The sequence below is a fragment of the Podarcis filfolensis genome (assembly GCF_964270895.1).
Source record: "Podarcis filfolensis genome assembly, chromosome: 3".
Lineage (NCBI taxonomy): Eukaryota > Metazoa > Chordata > Lepidosauria > Squamata > Lacertidae > Podarcis > Podarcis filfolensis.
Genome location: NC_139606.1, coordinates 12,856,759 through 12,875,298, shown reverse-complemented (window position 1 = coordinate 12,875,298; position 18,540 = coordinate 12,856,759). Strand labels below are relative to the sequence as shown.

At 43.7% G+C, this 18,540-nt stretch overlaps 1 protein-coding gene and 1 long non-coding RNA gene across 4 annotated transcripts in view; one reads left to right on the top strand and one right to left on the bottom strand.

The window, feature by feature from the left end:
* Positions 1-18,540, bottom strand: part of PLCB1 (phospholipase C beta 1) — a 466,407-nt gene that overhangs the window by 86,855 nt on the left and 361,012 nt on the right. For all 3 annotated transcript variants that reach the window (XM_083606830.1, XM_083606829.1, XM_083606831.1), the window contains 8 exons: positions 18,313-18,409; positions 13,645-13,729; positions 12,052-12,176; positions 10,511-10,665; positions 7,933-8,097; positions 5,005-5,104; positions 2,257-2,361; positions 1,068-1,177 (listed from right to left, as the gene is read on the bottom strand). In XM_083606830.1, coding sequence (XP_083462956.1) covers positions 1,068-1,177; positions 2,257-2,361; positions 5,005-5,104; positions 7,933-8,097; positions 10,511-10,665; positions 12,052-12,176; positions 13,645-13,729; positions 18,313-18,409 — 942 coding nt within the window. The remainder of the gene's footprint in view (positions 1-1,067; positions 1,178-2,256; positions 2,362-5,004; positions 5,105-7,932; positions 8,098-10,510; positions 10,666-12,051; positions 12,177-13,644; positions 13,730-18,312; positions 18,410-18,540) is intronic.
* Positions 1-18,540, top strand: part of LOC310759588 — a 283,329-nt gene that overhangs the window by 47,149 nt on the left and 217,640 nt on the right. The window lies entirely within an intron of this gene.

Sequence of the window (18,540 nt, the reverse complement as noted above, 5' to 3'; positions counted from 1 at the left end):
GGACAAACGGCTAACATTCAGGAAAGTGAGATGGATGAAAGGAGAACAGCTACAATGACTTAATAGGACCTGGGTTGTGAGGTGGTGGGGATAAGATACGCAATGTGGTGTATCAGAGAGGATAGAGGCTTGTATTTGTATTTCATTACTTTATAGAAGCCACCTTGGGGTAGAAATACAAAGATCACTTAGCTGATGAAGAGATGCATCCATCTCTGTGGTTAGTTATTACAAATATCATTCTGCCTGGGTCGAAAATGCAGCTTCTTTGTGTGTGCGCATGTGGAGAAGATGCTTATACAAGTCTTTCTCATCTGCTGCTGACATGCAGCTGTTCAAAGACAGAGGAATTGTTTGCAGAGGGATCCCTCACCTGGCACTGAAATACAACTGCATCTTAGGCCACACAGCAGATTTATCAGGCATTTTAGTGCACTTAAGGCACTAAGCTAGGGACTTGCATACAATCAGAAGGACGGTTTATGTGAATGTGAAATCTTAGCATAGATCAGGCTTTCAGACAACCGCAAATCTATCACCATATCGCAAACATGCTTGAGCAAAACTGCAAAGTGGCCAAGCTGAACCAAACATTCTGCTACCTGGGATGTCTTTCTCCTCTTTACTCCATGGTCTTCTTGCTACGTTTATTTTTGTTACGATACTGTGACATTTGCAAAAAGTAGATGTGAAATGAAAAGGGGACAAAAATTGGGCAACAAAACCAGAATATATCATTCAGATAAACATCCATTATTCAGTCAATAAATAATTTTGAATGAGCCTCGCTTGTTTTCCTTATCAAGAATACAGTATTGCGAATCAGATGGGCTGGGCAGTGTAAATCTAGATTTATATCCCCTTTCCATATGTGGAAATCTGTCCCAGATTTGTGTGAACAGATTTGGCATTAATGGCAGGGCGAGTGGAGGGTGGGTGTGGAGACTGAATCATGGCAGACCTACCACGGCCAAACTCCCTTTTCCATTTTCTGAGGGCATTGTGCTATCTGCAATGCATCATCAAAGCAGTCCCTCTGCTAAATTTCTTCAACCCCAAATTCTCACCTCTTTCCTGACTTCTTCTTCATCCTCCAGAGTCAACGCTGCCAACTGATTTGCTCTCTGCTCCATTAAATTCACATATCTGATAGGGTTGGATAATGCCTCAATAACATCTGGAAATGAAACAGGCATTTAGAATCAAACTTTGATTTTTTTTCAAAGGGCTATATTTATCTATCTGTTTTACAGATATGAAACAATCATTTAACAATCCTAAGGCTGTTCTTTGATTTTTCTAATAAGAAATCAACATAGACTAGAGTCATTCAAGTTTTCCTCGAAGAAAAACAACAACAGCTGGCTGTATTTTATTATCTTTCCCCAAACTGGCAGGACAAATCTATACAATGAGACTGACTCTCAAGTAAGTCTGCATACCATTGCAGCCTAAATTCACAAATGACACATGGTAGACTAAAATATATCCATAGCATTGATGAGAGATGGAGTGCTATTAATATTATATAGCCTCTTTAAAGATAGGGAATTAAGGCCCAGAGAACACAACTTGGAAAGAACTCTTCCAGATTCTCCATTTGCTCTGGGATTTGGACTCAGATCTGCCCAGTCTGATTGTCATCAACCGTCTGTTTTGAAATAGACTACATCAGTAGTCTAAAAAGAAAAGGCAGCCCTATGAAACTAAAGAACACTGTGTGGAATCATTGACAATTACAGCGGTAACTGTACATCATGTTGGATGATGGACAGCAACTTCTTACAACACACATTACAACTTCTTGATAGCTGACAGTTAAGTCCAGTCGTGGAAGACTCTGGGGTTGGGGCACTCATCTCGCTTTACTCGCCGTGGGAGCCGATGTTTGTCCACAGACAGTTTTTCCAGGTCATGTGGCCAGCATGGCAAAACCAGAGCAGTGCACAGAAAAGCCGTTTACCTTCCCACCGGAGTGGTACCTATTTATCTACTTGCACTTTGACAGACTTTCAAACTGCTAGGTTGGCAGGAGCAGGGACCAAGCAACAGGAGCTCACCCCATCACGGGGATTCAAACCGCTGACCTTCTGATCAGCAAGCCCTAGGCTCAGTGGTTTAGACCACAGCGCCACCCACGTCTTGATAGCTACTGCATGTTAATACAGCTTGTTACTGATCAGTGTATGAACTTTATATAATTTCAAAAAACAACAACAAAATGTTCAATTTGATGCCTAGGGATTTTATAGTTACCTGCATAAGTATCAGGTACGTAATCTTTAACCTCTATGTATACAAATATGGCTGGCAGTGTCAAGGGCTGATTCCTTTCATTCCTCAGGCAGATATAGTGATAGCCTAGAAAAGAAAGCAGGACAAGGTCAACAGAATTTTTATAACTGACCACTGCAGTGTAATAGGCATCAAGGTGACTCATGAGGTGCTGGAAATGAGCCATGGTCCCTAAACATAGCACCCCACTCCTTAGCAATTTCCCTGACATGCTTCATTATCACAGATGCTCTAACTGTGGAAGGCAGGGAGTGCTTGTAATATTCGATGCAGAACTTCCACCCTTAAGCAATGTATGTAGAAACAGGTATGGCCTCCACTGCAAACAACAGTTGTGAAGAAACCCCTGGAAAAAAATATGGCAAATGTTTACTGTTAGAATGACTGAAACACAAGGAAGCACACATCTGGGACTCTCGGAAAATAGTCTGCTTCCTTAGGGACCAGTTTTGGAGCTTCCCTTGGGATCTACGTTTATGCGATAGAATACTAAAGACAGTGTTAGTGCCTTGGCTATACCTGCTTGCAGATTTTCAGTGTGCTAAAAATAAAGAAACATTTCATGGAACAAGAGTATATGGGATTCTTGGAGGCAAGTCTTTTCAGTTTCTCTGCTAAAATCCTGACTATATTTTAACAGCACTATTGGTCTATTGCAAGTCATTTAGTAAGAACTAGGCATGGTCGAGAGCCCCTAATCTCTCTCTGTTTTAAACTGGGGGCATGAGCAAGACTAGCAGCAGGAACGGACGAGATGTTTGAAACAGAGGGTTCCCTCCCTTTCCCTTCTTCTACCCAAGTCATATTGGTTCGCAGATTGTTGAGAAGCAAAACGATGGGACTTTATCAGCCCTGGAGATGAGTCACCCCCAATTAGCCCCTGGGTTTTGCTTTATTAGTGTGCTACCTGGGAGAAGGAGGGAAAGAGGGAGAGGCTCCCCTTTTCTAAACACTTTCTGTGCCCTTTCTGCTGGTCTCACCACAACTTGGAAAGGAAGGGCAGTGAAGCGGAGGCAGAATATGTTCTTGGGAGGGCTGGGAGGGACATCAGGGGGTGCTGGGAATCATATAATAAAAGTTCAGGGTTGGAAGGTGCCCCAAGAGTCATCTAGTCCAACATTTTGCAGCTTGTTAATACCTCCTCTCTTCTAAGGTAGACTGCAGTGAGCTTCCATGGTCCATTCCCAGAGCTGGTGATGCTTGCTGGCATCTTCAGTAAGAACAGTATATAGAGGAAGAGGGTGAAGGAACAGGCAGGGAGATGGGGAAGGATGGAAAGTGAGCACTGCAGGGGCTGGACTCAATGAGCAGATCTCCAGTTCTATGATCTATGGTTGATACTGTTGAAGCTGGGCTCTCAAGCTGCAATAAGCTTGAAAAAACCTGGCACACTAGAGTCCTCATAGTTCAGCTTTCAAGGTACGCAGAGCACCTGCCCTCTTAGTTCATTTGGCTCATTCCCTCATTCAAAGGTGCAATTGGGTAGGTAGTTTGTTCTGGATGGGTTTACTCTATCTGAAGGAGCAGGTGTGTTGCTTGGGGGGTGCTCCTTGATCCAGTGCTGTCACTGGAGGCTCAAGAAGCACCACCACCAGCAGCACAAAAGGGCCTATCTCCTAACTATGTCTGTTCCTGAACTGATGCAGCCTAGCCACAGTGGTGGTCCACACTCTGGTGACCTCCCAATTAGACTACTGTACTGCACTCTGTATGGGGCCACCATTAGAGATGATTCAGAAGCTTCAATCAATGCAGAATGCAGCTGCCAGAATGCTGAGCAGCATAGCTAACAGGAATCATTCAACACAAATTCTACAGGTTTCGCACTGAGCTCAATTCACAGCATTAATGTTAAATTATAAACCTCCAAATGCATTGTGGCAGAAATATCTGAAGGAGCACTTCTCCCAGTATCATATCGCCACTGTATTAAGTTCTTGATGTCCTCCCACTCAGTAGAACCCCTAGCACAGTGGCACAAGATAGGGCCTTCACTGTAGTGGCACCCTATTCATAGAACTCCCTTCCCTGGGAGGTACAGCTGGGCCACTCTTTTCTGGCTTTCAGCGCTAGTTGAAACCATACCGATTCACTCAGGCAATTGGATGAACTGATTTGATTGTTGTTGTTGTTGTTGTTGTTTAGTTGTTTAGTCGTGTCCGACTCTTCATGACCCCCTGGACCAGAGCACGCCAGGCACTCCTGTCTTCCACTGCCTCCCGCAGTTTGGTCAAACTCATGCTGGTAGCTTCGAGAACACTGTCCAACCACCTTGCCCTCTGTCGCCCCCTTCTCCTTGTGCCCTCAATCTTTCCCAACATCAGGGTCTTTTCCAGGGAGTCTTCTCTTCTCATGAGGTGGCCAAAGTATTGGAGCCTCAGCTTCACGATCTGTCCTTCCCAGTGAGTACTCAGAGCTGATTTCCTTAAGAATGGATAGGTTTGTTCTTCTTGCAGTCCATGGGACTCTCAAGAGTCTCCTCCAGCACCATAATTCAAAGATATTTGATAGTCAGCTTTAAACAGATTTATATCCTTCTGTGGTACTATTAATTTAGTTTTTGGTCTTGGTTTTGACTGAGCTTGATATTTTTGTTTGTTTGAATGTGTGGATATCTATGTTGTAAACTGTCCTGGAATCATAACTGGAGAAGAGTGGTTCAGAGATTAAACAATAAATAAAGTGAAAAAGAAGCCCAGATTGCCCTACCTGGTCGAATTGCTGATACCGGCAATATCCGATGACCAATGAATTTCCCTCCTTCTTCATAGGCTGCTATCCTCAGACATGCCAGGGAAGGCAGAACAACCTAAATAATTATATTTTGGGGGAAAGTATTTAATGTTTTCTGGCACACCTTATGCACAAAGCAGGAATACTGAGACATGCTGTTCAGCAAGTTAACATTGGTAGGAATCTTACATTGTTCACAGTGCTGCAACAGTTCATTCCTGGGTGAATACGCAGCTGATTACACATGATAGTTGAAATAGCATGATCCGCAGATCTCAACTCACTTCTTAAATATCAGAAAGAGCTGGTGACCAGGACATTGCTACCTGTCACACACTCTTGCCATCACCATATATTTATCTTTCTCTGTGTCTCTTAGCAACAGATGTGATGTCATAGTAGTCCTCCTAACTAGGCAAGCACACATATCACAGTCCATCTGGCTATTCTTTGATCAAGCTGCCCCATTTCCAGAATTTCAGCCTCAATTGATGACACACAGGATCTTGGAAACCCTACAGCTGACTGCTTCTAGATACTGTAGAACTGGAGATAGGTAGAGGGTAGAATCCATTGATTCCAAATTCTGGGTTCCATAAGCACCCTCCCCCTGTCATATACCAATACACTACAGAAGTACCTGTATGTGCCCTAGATTTTCATATGGCACATTTGGTTGGGGGAGTCTGACCAATTTTGAGGAACAGGTGGGCAATGGGATAGTTCTCACAATTGGACTGTTTGCTTTATTTTACACAGCTGCAAGAGGATCTCGCTTTTCAGGTCAAATTTCAACACTTGTTTGCTTTGACAAATAATCTACCATAAACTTATACAATTAGATTAAGCATGTTGTTTGCTAAGGGTTTTCATTCTTCCTCCATAATCCCTTTTATTATTAGAAAAAAATAGATGTGACAAGTTTTTCTTTCCCTATGTAGCACCTAAAAATAAACTCATTATATATTGTCTCTCCAGAATTACTTCTAGGATTTCTGGGGGATGGGGCAGGACATATTTGCCTTCTCAGAGGGCACTTTCTCCATGTCTATTACCCGATGTGGTGGCTAAGGCAGAGCTTTCCAAACTTTTCATGTTGGTGACACACTTTTTAGACCTGCATCATTTTGCGACATAGTAATTCAGTTTTACCAGCAACCCGGAGGTTAAACTAACCCCTTTCCAACCCTGGGAGGAGTGCAGGGAGCATTAACATGACAAACCTACACACTGCAGCTGACACACTAATGTGTCGCAACACACAGTTTGGAAAGCTCTGGGCTATTGCAATGAGCTGTGATCCAAGCCATTGCTACTTCATCTCAGCCAGCTCATTCACTGGGCTGTAGGCAACCTCAACCTCTGCACCCCATCCAGTCTGCAATATGAGGATGGTTATACATGCCTGCTTAGCATGGATGCTGTAAGGATGACAATATATATATATATACACACACACACACACACACACACACACACACACACACATATATAGTGTTACCCGCATGCTGAGCCACAGAATGCTTATGACATCTTTTATTCTCCCCCAAGTATTCTTTAGCTGAAGCACTCCCAGCCTGCGTGGCTTTGACTTTCATGTAGGATGTTGCTTGCCCATGATGATCACAAGGGCATTGTCCTTGGAAGATGAGGAGCGAAGGAGGTATGGCAATCAGCACTGGAAACACTTGGTGGTGACTGTGGCATCTCACCATTTACACACAGGCAAACTAGGGCTCTTCCCCTGTGGATGATGGTGGAGTCTCCCCCTTGAGGAATAGGAGGTGATGGCAGAGCAGGCACTAGGGCTGGGCGTTACCTGGTTTTCAACATCGTGATATATCATCAGCTGAATATCATGATGTACTGATATATCGGGATGCGGGCGGCGCTGTGGGCTAAACCACAGAGCCTAGGACTTGCTGATCAGATTTGGCGGTTCGAATCCCCGCGACGGGGTGAGCTCCCGTTGCTTGGTCCCTGCTCCTGCCAACCTAGCAGTTTGAAAGCACATCCAAAGTGCAAGTAGATAAATAGGTACCGCTCCAGCGGGAAAGTAAATGGCGTTTCCGTGCGCTGCTCTGGTTCACCAGAAGAGGCTTAGTCATGCTGGCTACATGACCTGGAAGCTGTACGCCGGCTCCCTCGGCCAATAAAGCGAGATGAGCACCGCAACCCCAGAGTCGGCCACGACTGGACCTAATGGCCAGGGGTCCCTTTACTTTAATGATATATCACAATGTCCAAAACTGCCCAGCCCTACTCCAGACCACTCCTGCATGTACGAGCCAGAGCAAGCCCCCATATCACTCTGGTTCCCGCAAGCTGGAGCTCTATGGGGGCTTGATCAACTGACAGGTGGGCAGCCTGGCTCAACCCTCAGCGGAGCAGTTTAATCAAGTTGTCCCCCCTGCCTTTGGCTTGGGCAAGCCAGTGACGGGGGGTGGCGCTCCATTAAAGTTCTCTGCTGAGGCGTGGGCAGTTGTACATGAGCCAGAGGTCAAGGGGGACTCGATCAGCTGAGAAGCGGGCTTCCTTAAAATGCCCATCTCTCAGCTGATCAAGGCAATTTGAGCTGGTGATACATCATGGCTTCCCGGCCACTCCCAGTGCAAGCAGGCAGACAAGAGTGAGGTACGCTGTGCTGGCGGAGGCCAGGGAGCTGGGATCTACTGCCAGCTCAAAAAGTCTGAACCCGATATTGCGGTTTGAACGTCATATTGGTTTCAGACTGTAAATCATAATATTGTCCAGGTCTAGCAGGCACTGATTCAAATGGAACAGAATTGGGGCAAACAGGATTTCACCTGCCCCCCCCAAATTAATTTTCTGAATTGAAGACCAGCAACCAATAATACTATAAAGCTTTTTTTTCAGTAGAGGAAACAAGAACGACAAACCTACTTTCTTAAACACGATGGCCTCTTCTTCCCATACAGGATTCACTGCGTTGCCTTGAGACGGCTTGGTCTTGAGAGCTTTTCGCCTTGTGTCGACCGGCAGACCAAACATGTCCACTTCTACATAGGTCCCGACTTTTTTGTCCGACAGCAACTGCCCAGAAATGATCTAGAAATGCAAAGTTTAGGCATTCAGTGGCAGTGTGGCAGATGGCCCAGTAGACTGGAATGTCTCTAAAAACTAAAGCCTCGATTCTGAATCTAATACAGCCAGACAGCGGGTGCTGGGGGACGGCTGATCCACACTTTGGTTTGCATGAAGATGCTGTTTATATTGAAGTGGCACCTAAGGCCACTGTGTTTCATAGGACTGTGGTAATGCCTCTTGGACTGCTGCAACAGCATCAGTCACGCCAGCCGTAAACTCATCACACCAGCGCTACCTGCAACATGGAGGTAGCGGTTTATACAATGGGCACCTTTACGCAATCCCAGCTGGGCTGTGAACATGCCTGGTGGCCCAGGTGCTCCTGAAGTTAAACACTTCGGGGCTGCTGGCATTATGAGCTAACAAGAGAAAGCAATGCATTATAAGCCTGTATAAACCTCTGAAACTTGAGCTGCAGCTCAAGAACAAATCTGTTCAAACTGGACTGCGCATGCACAAATGTCACAATATTATCCTTTTTCTAAAGAGAGAGAGAGAGACTTGTAATGGTACTTAGGGAGCGAGGCTGCAGCAGAATAGCAGACAGTTAATATGAGGGGAAGAGAATTGAAAACGTAAGATTTTCCTCACATTTTTCATAGTAAAAAGGAAAAACATCCCCACAACCAATCAACTCTAGTCAAGAATAAGAAATAAACAATAAACTTTTTTTTTTAAGTCTCCATGCTTTTATTTTTTTCTAAGTTGGTTTGGACTCCAAGGCCTTAATAATTATTATTTTTAATAATAATAATAATAATTAATAATAATAATAATAATAATATAATTATTTGAGTAAACTGAATACTTGTGCTGGTTTTTTAGTTTACACAGTTCTGTACCTTTTCTCTGTGATATAAATTATTTTCTACAAGATTATTTGACAACAGGAGAAGTTAGAGGTTTTGTTACACTATTTTGCTTGTCAACTCAATACTGTATGTGTGTACTTCATAATAAAATGAAAGTTTTAGAGCTGAAAGGGACCACAAAGGACTTCTAGTTAAAGCCACTGCAATGCAGGAATCTTCTGTGGGTTTCGAACCCATGACCCCAAGATTAAGAGTCTCATGCTCTACAGGCTGAGCTCTTTAAACCAGCACAGAGTTTGGGCGTTGGCACAAAACCTGCTTAAAAGCAGAACACAAGCTGGATTTTGTGCCATAATCCAAAATGGGGCCCTAATTTAGAAGTATTTGAAATTCTGCTAGCATATTCTGTGGAGGTAGATGATAAACGGTTTAAAACTGGAATGTGGGAGTATTTCTTTCTGGACAAGGGCCAGAATTTGTGCTATATACGTATCTCTGAAAAATTACTGCTTTCCTATTCTTCTGTGCTTGCAGTCCCAACACACATAAGTAAATTGAAGCCTGGCCAATTTGCTTCATTTATGGTAACCATTTTCTCAGTTTCATGGCCTCCACTCATACCATTTACTATAATCACAATACAAGCTTCGCTGGATAGGGAGACACAGTAGAGGATAAATGTTTCGAAAATGCTCCCATCACTTCAAAATACCAATTTGTAAAAGGGCACCATGATGTTTTCTCTGCAGATCGCAGCCCCTACAACTTAGGTTATGGCTTATTTGCAGCCATTCTGACAAGGGAGTTGGGTAGGTGGTGGGGAAATGGGGCTACAGGTCACCATATTCTGCTATGTGCACCCAGGACATTCTGCTATGTGCACCCAGTAAGACATTCTGGCCTTGTTGTGTTCGGTGAGTAGGCTCAAGCCTTCTCAGCGCCTTCTCTGACATTGACCTTAGGTAAAGGTAAAGGGGGCAGGCTGGGTACCCCACCATTATTTTTTAGGGTAAATTTCCTTAGGAAGCCCCAAGAGTTTGGGCACCCTTTGACAGAAGAGCAGCTCAAGTGGACCATTATTATTGATATTATTATTGCAACCGCTAATGATAGCAGGACCTAAGTGGGCATAGATGCTACTTCATTTGTCATATCTTTCCCAGCAGGTAACATGTGTCTTAATGCCATTATCCTCACATGTCAAACTATCAGATGAGTAATGAAGCTGTCACTTGACTTTGCTCCCAATCAGCTCCCTTTTCCTCCCTGCTGGTTTCCTGTTTAACATGCATGGAAATGGGGAAACCCAGCCAGATGGGCGAGGTATAAATACATTAATCATCATCATCATCATCATCATCATCATCATTTTCCCTGGTCACTGACTCCAATAAATATTAAAAGAAAATATATTGCCTTCACAACTGATGCAGCACATATGCATTTCTTAACTTGGGAATTCGAACCCAAGTATGAATCATGGCACATGAAGTCATTCTGGTGCTTAACATTCAACAGCCACACCATTGTGACAATTATTCCATTAGCGACTGCATACATACCTTCACGGACAAGGTGTTTGCTACTATTCCGTCTACGATACCTTCGCTAAACGGATCAAAGTGCTTGTCTGGTCTTCTCATAAATTCCGGTTTTAGTCTGTACCCACTTTTGCCATTATATTCATACATTCCCATATTTATTTGCATAGACAAATCTAAGCGACAAAAAAATAGAACGTTTCATGGGACAGGTCAAACACAGAAGTTTTGCTGTAGTTCTAGCACATTTACAAAAGAAGAATCCTGAAATTCCACTAGAGGTCTCCTTTCCCCTTTATATGGACATGATTACCATACTGAATTCTTTTTTATATATAAAAAACCTCATTCCACATATGCTGTTTTGTGCTTCTTTCATGGCCTGTTCACACGGTACTTTTAAAACTACACCGTGGTCATCTCTAAATATTGGATATACAACGTGTAGACTGTTCTAACAATAGCAGCATCTAAAGGGCAACTACCACTGCAGACATTACTGTGACTACACTACTAATCTCCTGGTTTTACACCTTATATTGCCCATTGTGGAATGTGCCTGGCAATAGCCATAGCTGCTATGGTTTGCGTTGGTTGAAATGAGCTCTTTGGTCCTGTCCATTTTTGTCTACATTAGCAACTGAAAACTAGGAAAACGTTAAAGTCCCCGTTACCTTCAGCTCTGCATGAAGCAAAACACAAACTACCTATTCAAGAAGCTGAAAAAGAAATTTCAAGGCACAACAATGATCATTCTTTTTATGGGAATTAATTTCCCAGCTTCTTCATAAATATCTATTGTTTCTATTTAAATCACAATTGTAAGTTTGGAAGGTATGCTTCTTTTCAGGGGAGCACTGGTTGTCCTTGCTTCTGGTCCAATTGACATTTAGTTGTGGGGATACAGTTAATATCTGTTTTACTAGATAATTGGCTGCTATGGTTAAGGAAAGGTTCATGTGAGTTGCTTGGGACGCAGTTGCAGCATCCACTGATTTATAATTACTGAACGGGCTGCCAAATGTCATCAAAATCAGCAGTCATTTTCACAGAGGAGTAAGGGATTTCATTTGATGGTTGACCTCACATACTACGGACTTTTTTAAAAAAAAAAACCCCTGGTTTCGCAACCATGCTCCATAATGACTGCAATGGAATCCTTTACAAAAGCAACAGATATATTGCTGGATTGCATAAATGGATGAACCTGTACATTACGCTGCTTGTGATTTTAGCATTGCGATTCAAGAAATAGAACCGCATGAACGATCACCCCCTCAAATCCATTTCTGAGTGTGCATATCCACAACGCTAATTCTATTTGCTTACTCAAATATTCTGCCATAATTAATATCCTTTCCCAGGATGTAGAGGGAATTCTAATTAGAGGGTTGTATACAACTAAATTCTATTCAAAGGAGACCCATTGAAATTAAATAACTTAGGTTAGTCTGATTAATGTTGGATACAAACTAGTGTCTCTTAAAAGAGCAGTCCAATTAGACAGGTTCTTCAGAAACCATACACAACAACTAAAGTAAGTGGTAGGATGAATTGCTTACCTACAGTTTGGAAGTTAAGAGCAACCATTTGACAGCCGGCATTCCAGAAGAGCTGAGGCATATAGTTTGAGGAATCAACACGTGTTCCTTTTGGATAAATTCGGCTCAGCTGCATTTTGTTATACCTAAATTGTGAGTGGTTAAGATAAAATACAACCGGAAAAGCTAGCCTGGCTTGAAGAGTTAAACACAAATATTGTACACCTTACCTACAATAAGTGATAATTTGATTGATCTGGCACATGACACATTCCTAACAGACATGGCAATCAGCTTGTAGGTTACAGGGCTATGCAAGCCCCTCTCCAATTTGGGCCCAAATTTGGCAATTTGGGTCAGGCCCCAGTTTGGGCTGGATCAATTTGTGCCTGGTCTGATATGATCTATATCACAGATCCGGACCGTGATCTGTAAATACAGATCTCCCCACTCACTTGCATTGGAAAACCAAAACCAAAACCCATAAACTTCCCCCCACCCCCACATAGGTCCATGGTAGCCCCTCAAGAGAGGATTAACCCTGCAAAATTACAGATATCTCCTGGAATTTTTGGACTAGCCAGATTTAAATTTTGGTGAGCTCTTTTTCTTTATCAAAAAAGAAAATAATTTTCAAAAATACTCTATAGTCAATTGAGTACCTTGTCTCCACCAACACTGTGATTTGAGAGTGCTGAGTGAGATTTTAGCCCTGGAGCTGTCAATAAGCAAAGTCAAGCTCCCCTCCTCCCATTTTCTTTATATGGTATTGTAATTAATAAATTGCAACATTTTAGTGACATGCTGTCTGGTTTTCTGAGGGACTGTTTGGAGCTATAGGTTTAAACAGACCGCTCCGTGTCAATGGAATTCAATCTGTACAGATACTGAGCTTCACTGATTTCATCTGTATCTGCCCAAAATTGACACTGATCCTTCTGATTTGATCTGATCAGTGATTCAAGAGTCTAACAGATTGGTTGCACAGCCCTATGCAGCAGTGACACAAGTGTCAGCTCTGCTGCACCACATGCACTGCAACTGTACAAGCTGAATTGCATTGCAGTCCCCTAGGAAAAGAACGTGTTTAGCTATTAGAATCATAGAACTGCAGAGTTGGAAGGGACCACGGCAGTCATCCAGTCCAACCCTCTGCAATGCAGGAGTCTCTTGCCAGACATGGGGCTTGAATCCAAAACCCTGAGATTAAGAGCCTCATGCTCTACTGACTGAGTTAGCCCAGTGAAGCAACATGCAAACACAGCTTCAGACATAAAAAGTGGCCCATGGTCAAATATCTATTGTACCACGCAGCAAGGAGAAAGCTATTCACACAGAGAACAATCTGGAGAAATTAAGATGAAATCAAGATGGCAAACATTCAACTTGAAGCTGAAGCCCCATTTATTTATATGGTCCACTTGTCTTACGGGTTCCACTTTCTAAAAGAATGGGAATTAATTTTGTGTGAAATTTATATTTTCATTTTCACTGACTGGCTGCTTAAAACTGGAGACCATGCTCCTTCGGCCCAAATCAACCCTTCACCAACCGCTTTGCTCAGTTGTGACCAAGTTGCTACATTATTTTCCCCCCAATGAATGTCAAAGATACTCCACAAACTCGACGGGAGACTTCGTGAGCTGCTCGAGTGCTTTGGTTTCCACAAAGGAAGACATTTCAAAACTCTTGTTCCGTTCTGCAAAGAAAATAAAGGTGAAGAGATGTAACTTTCATGCTGCTGAATATATGTAAAATCTCATACCATAGCATCTATAGAATCAACAAAGAGTGCTTCCAGCAACACAAGATCATTGCAGGATGAGAGGAAAATTGGTAATGCGGATAACTGATGCAAGTGCACAAATGCTTTCATTCATTTTAGTTTCAAAGTGTACTGTTTTTCTACTTGGTCATTTGTCATCCTTTGGGAGGATTCCACAACTAAAGAAATGCACACAGCTGCCTATGTCTCATTTTGCTGTTGTTCTACGGCAGGGTTAGGGAATCAACCCTGACCACTGGCTGGGGCAAATTCCATTGTGCTAGTGGAAACCCTTGAACTGACAGAACACGTTACAAGGTCATGATATTTTGATGCCAGAAGTGGAGCATCATGTGGCATTCATGGCATGGAGTCAACACTTTGAAAAGCTTTGCTGCACCATTCGGACACTAATTCTTACTTCCATATATTCCCCCTTCAAGGGTTCTGACTAGAAGCCCAGACTTCGGTTGCGCATGATACCCATTTTGCTGTAAAAGCAGCATTTGAACGCTGGCCAAATAGTTTAAAAAGTTCACTGATGTGAATAACACTCAGATTATTGACAGAAAAGACTTAACTCCTGGTCCTCAAACCTATTAACTTAAAAACAAGTCATGTTGACTTCTACTGAAATTTCTCCCATGTGGATTTCTTTGGGATGTTAAGCCTTAGGCTGCAATCGTAACCCCATTATTTAGCCTTAAACCTAATGTTTTTATGGGGACTAAGGGATGGTTCAGTCACCAGTTTGGGGTGTAGACACTACTGTGAAATGAGGCATCAGAAGCTTTCGTTTCATTTAGTTATTTAAACTTGTATACTGCTTTGCCTTTTGGCAGGAAAAGGGACCTATGAATACATATGAATACATTCATGAATACATATGAAATACATTTGTGTCATTTTTATTGTTGTTAGCTGCTCTGAGCCTGGCCTCAGCTGGGGAGGGCGGGATATAAATAAAATTTTATTATTACAGTGGTACCTCTGGTTATGTACTTAATTCGTTCCGGAGGTCCGTTCTTAACCTGAAACTGTTCTTAACCTGAAGCACCACTTTAGCTAATGGGGCCTCCCGCTACCGCCGCACGATTTCTGTTCTCATCCTGAAGCAAAGTTCTTAACCCGAGGTACTATTTCTGGGTTAGCGGAGTCTGTAACCTGAAGTGTCGGTAACTTGAAGCATATGTGACCCGAGGTACCACTGTATTATGATTTATTATTCAATAATTCAGAAAGTGAATAAAGTATAACTTTCTATGGCAGCAGGTATACACAGCATGCTACTGGAATATACTTTTGTCAGGGTATCATCACTACTGGGCAAAGGTAAAGGGGCCCCTGACCATTAGGTCCAGTCATGACCAACTCTGGGGTTGCGGTGTAGCGAACCAGAGTAGCGCACGGAAACGCTGTTTACTTTCCTGCCAGAGCGGTACCTATTTATCTCCTTGCACTTTGACGTGCTTTCGAACTGCTAAGTTGGCAGGAGCAGGGACCGAGCAATGGGAGCTCATCCCATCATGGGGATTCGAGCCGCCGACCTTCTGATTGGCAAGTCCTAGGCTCTGTGGTTTAACCTTGGTGGCTTAGAGCAAATCTCTAGTGTGAGCAGTGGTAGAAAGCTGGGATTGGCATGGGAGGCACATAAACGTCACACAGCCCAACGAAACCTTTGCAGACACATACTTACACTAGAGACTACCATACAATTGAATAATGTAAAATGTCCAGAGTACGAAGAGCTTCTTCAATAATTGCTATTTATGGCCAACAATTACCAGTTTGCGTTAAATATATTTCAGGAATGCAAGTAGTCTGAGACTGCTAAGCAGAGAAGCTGAACATAGATCTGCAACTTTTAACTGCTCTGCCCACAGTGCCTATGAAACATGTGTGCAACATTGAAATTCAAATGCTATAGACTTCCTTTCAAAGGGCCGCAGCAGAGGTCACCATTGCCTGTCAAACCCAAGCGAAACAGGACAGGCTCTCTCGAAGGGGGTTCTGCTCTACGTAAGGGAAAAGGCGTCAGCTTGTTTGCTCAAGATGTTGCAAAGTGCATTCCCAGCAAGGCCACTTCAGCAAAAAGCAGCAGGCAGTCATGAATATGGACCATTAGTTTCTAACAAAGCAATTTACAACAGAGGGGAAAACAACAGTGAAATGTACACAAGAAGACGAGTGCTGCATTCCTGCGCTGTGTTATGCATGTGAATGAAAATTGCATTTACAAAGCAATAAAGACCGCGGGTGGGACTCATCTAAGGAGACCAGTCAGTGGAAGTCCTGTGCAAGGTCTTCTGCTTGCACAATGGCACTCCCCCCTGTGAACCCCAGAGGGCAGATTGTTGCACCTGGCAGGTTGAAATGCTTGCACAAATGGAAAGTTTGTTGTGGCACGACCTTGAATTCCAGCCCCTGCTTCTAGCACAATTCTACATTTAAAAACTTGTGACAGAATCCCATAGCTGTCAACATTTCCCTTTTTTAAAGGGAAATTCCCTTATTCCAAATAGGATTCCTCGCAAGAAAAGGGAAAAGTTGACAGCTATGGAATCCTATCACAGGTACACACTTTATTTCTTATTGATTGGAGAAGAAGAGTTAAGCACATATTTAAATCCTTCCTGTTTCGATCAATGGGGCTCAAAAGTGCTTAACTTTGACTGATTATACCATTAACTTTCTGCAATCAGATTGCTTCCAAATTAAGAGTACATTGGTATGAACCATTTTTGTTTTTGTTTTTGAATTGTTCCATCTTACTAATAAATGTTATTGATTCAAATGTTAAAGGCAGCCTGATTCTCTACCAAGAAACCAAGTTGTGCTTCCTTCCATAAGCGGCTACCATTTTATTATCATATCGAGTAAGCGCTTAGGTAACTGAACACTTGTTTGGTTCACAGATCGTTAAGTCTCAAAACCATTGTTGGCTACATTGCCCTTGCAGAAATTGAACAGACTTTTCTAGATCTTTTAAAAATTCTGTGAAATTTAGGGCTGGGCAATACAGTGGTACCTTGGGTTACATACACTTCAGGTTACATACGCTTCAGGTTACAGACTCCGCTAACCCAGAAATAGTACCTCGGGTTAAGAACTTTGCTTCAGGATGAGAACAGAAATCATGCTCCAGCGGCGCGGCGGCAGCAGGAGGCCCCATTAGCTAAAGTGGTGCTTCAAGTTAAGAACGGTTTCAGGTTAAGAACGGACCTCCAGAACGAATTACTTAACCCGAGGTACCACTGTACCTGGTTTTCAACATTGCAATATGTCACCAGCTAAACACTGCAATGGAGCATTCATTGGTGATCGCATGGTTGAAGGGTGGAGATCAGGTGAAGGAGCAGTTATGAAGATTTAGAGGTACGTGCTATGTGCACTGCCGACTCCTGCTCTCGGAGGCAGGTGAGCCTTTGCGTTTGGAGGGCAAACTCCTTCCACTCCTCCTTAGACAGAGAGATGGAGAAGAAAGAAGCAGCCCAGTTGCAATTCTGGCATCAGGTAGAGACGCCATGGTTACGGGAAGGCACCAAGGCTGGGAGTGAGACTGTTCTGCCATTGGAGGGGAAAGGGAGCTGAAAGGGAAGGCAGCCAGTCAGCTGCCAAGGGCACTTACAATTATACCGCCCCCTGGAGCTTTGAAGGCTGTGCTTTGCAATACATTGCCAGTTCAATTATTCTGAAACGGTTCTTACATGTGGTCTACAAATGGGTGCTGGACGATATATCGGTACACCGCCCAGCCTTAGTGACATCTGCCGAGAAATGTACCGTATTTTTCGCTCTATAGGACGCACTTTTTCCCCTTCAAAAATGAAGGGGAAATGTGTGTGCGTCCTATGGAGCGAAGACGCCATAGCCCCGCGACCCTCTCCCGGCTGGAGAGGTGACACGCGGCTATGGCAGGAGCCTCTTTAGCCGCGTGTCACCTCTCCAGCCGGGAGAGCGTGCGCGGGGCAAAAAAAGCCCCCCCGCGACCCTCTCCCGGCTGGAGAGGTGACGCGCGGCTATGGCAGGATCCTATTAAGCCGCGCGCCACCTCTCCAGCTGGGAGAGCACATGCGGGGCTAAAGAAGCCATAGCCCCATGACCCTCTCCCAGCTGGAGAGGTGACGCGCGACTATGGCAGCAGCCTCTCCGCTGCGCCTTTCCGCTGCTCCCTGACCTGCTCTTTGGGGCTGGTGGTGGGCTTCCCCCCGCCAGCCCCAAAGAGCAGGTCGAAAGGAACCTGAAGCCTGGAGAGCGAGAGGGGTCGGTGTGCTTCCAAGGTAGCTGCCTGAACGCACCTTAAACGGCACATTGTTTTAGAGCGGGAAAACAAGAGGGGGGAAATTCTCCCCCTCTCTGCGCAGCGCCTCCTGCCGCTTCGCTGAAGGGGCGCTGGGCAAAGAGGGGGAGAATTTTTTTTTCTTGTTCTCCCCCCTCTAAAACAAGGTGCGTCCTATTGTCCGGTGCGTCCTATGGTGCGAAAAATACGGTAGTTCTGTTGCACTTTCCATACTCACTTTTAGATGTTTCAAACGACTCAAACTTCACAGGCTGTATGTAGTTCACCAAGTTTGACATTTCCTCAGTGGCCATGGCCTCACTACCAGCTGTCCCCTAGAACGGAGACAGACAAAGGTCAACATTTCTGTCAAAGCATCCACTGCCCCAAGTTAACTTCGTAAATACTACCAAGAGGTGTAACTATCGATAAACTTTTTAAGGGCCTCTGACATTATCCCTTAATA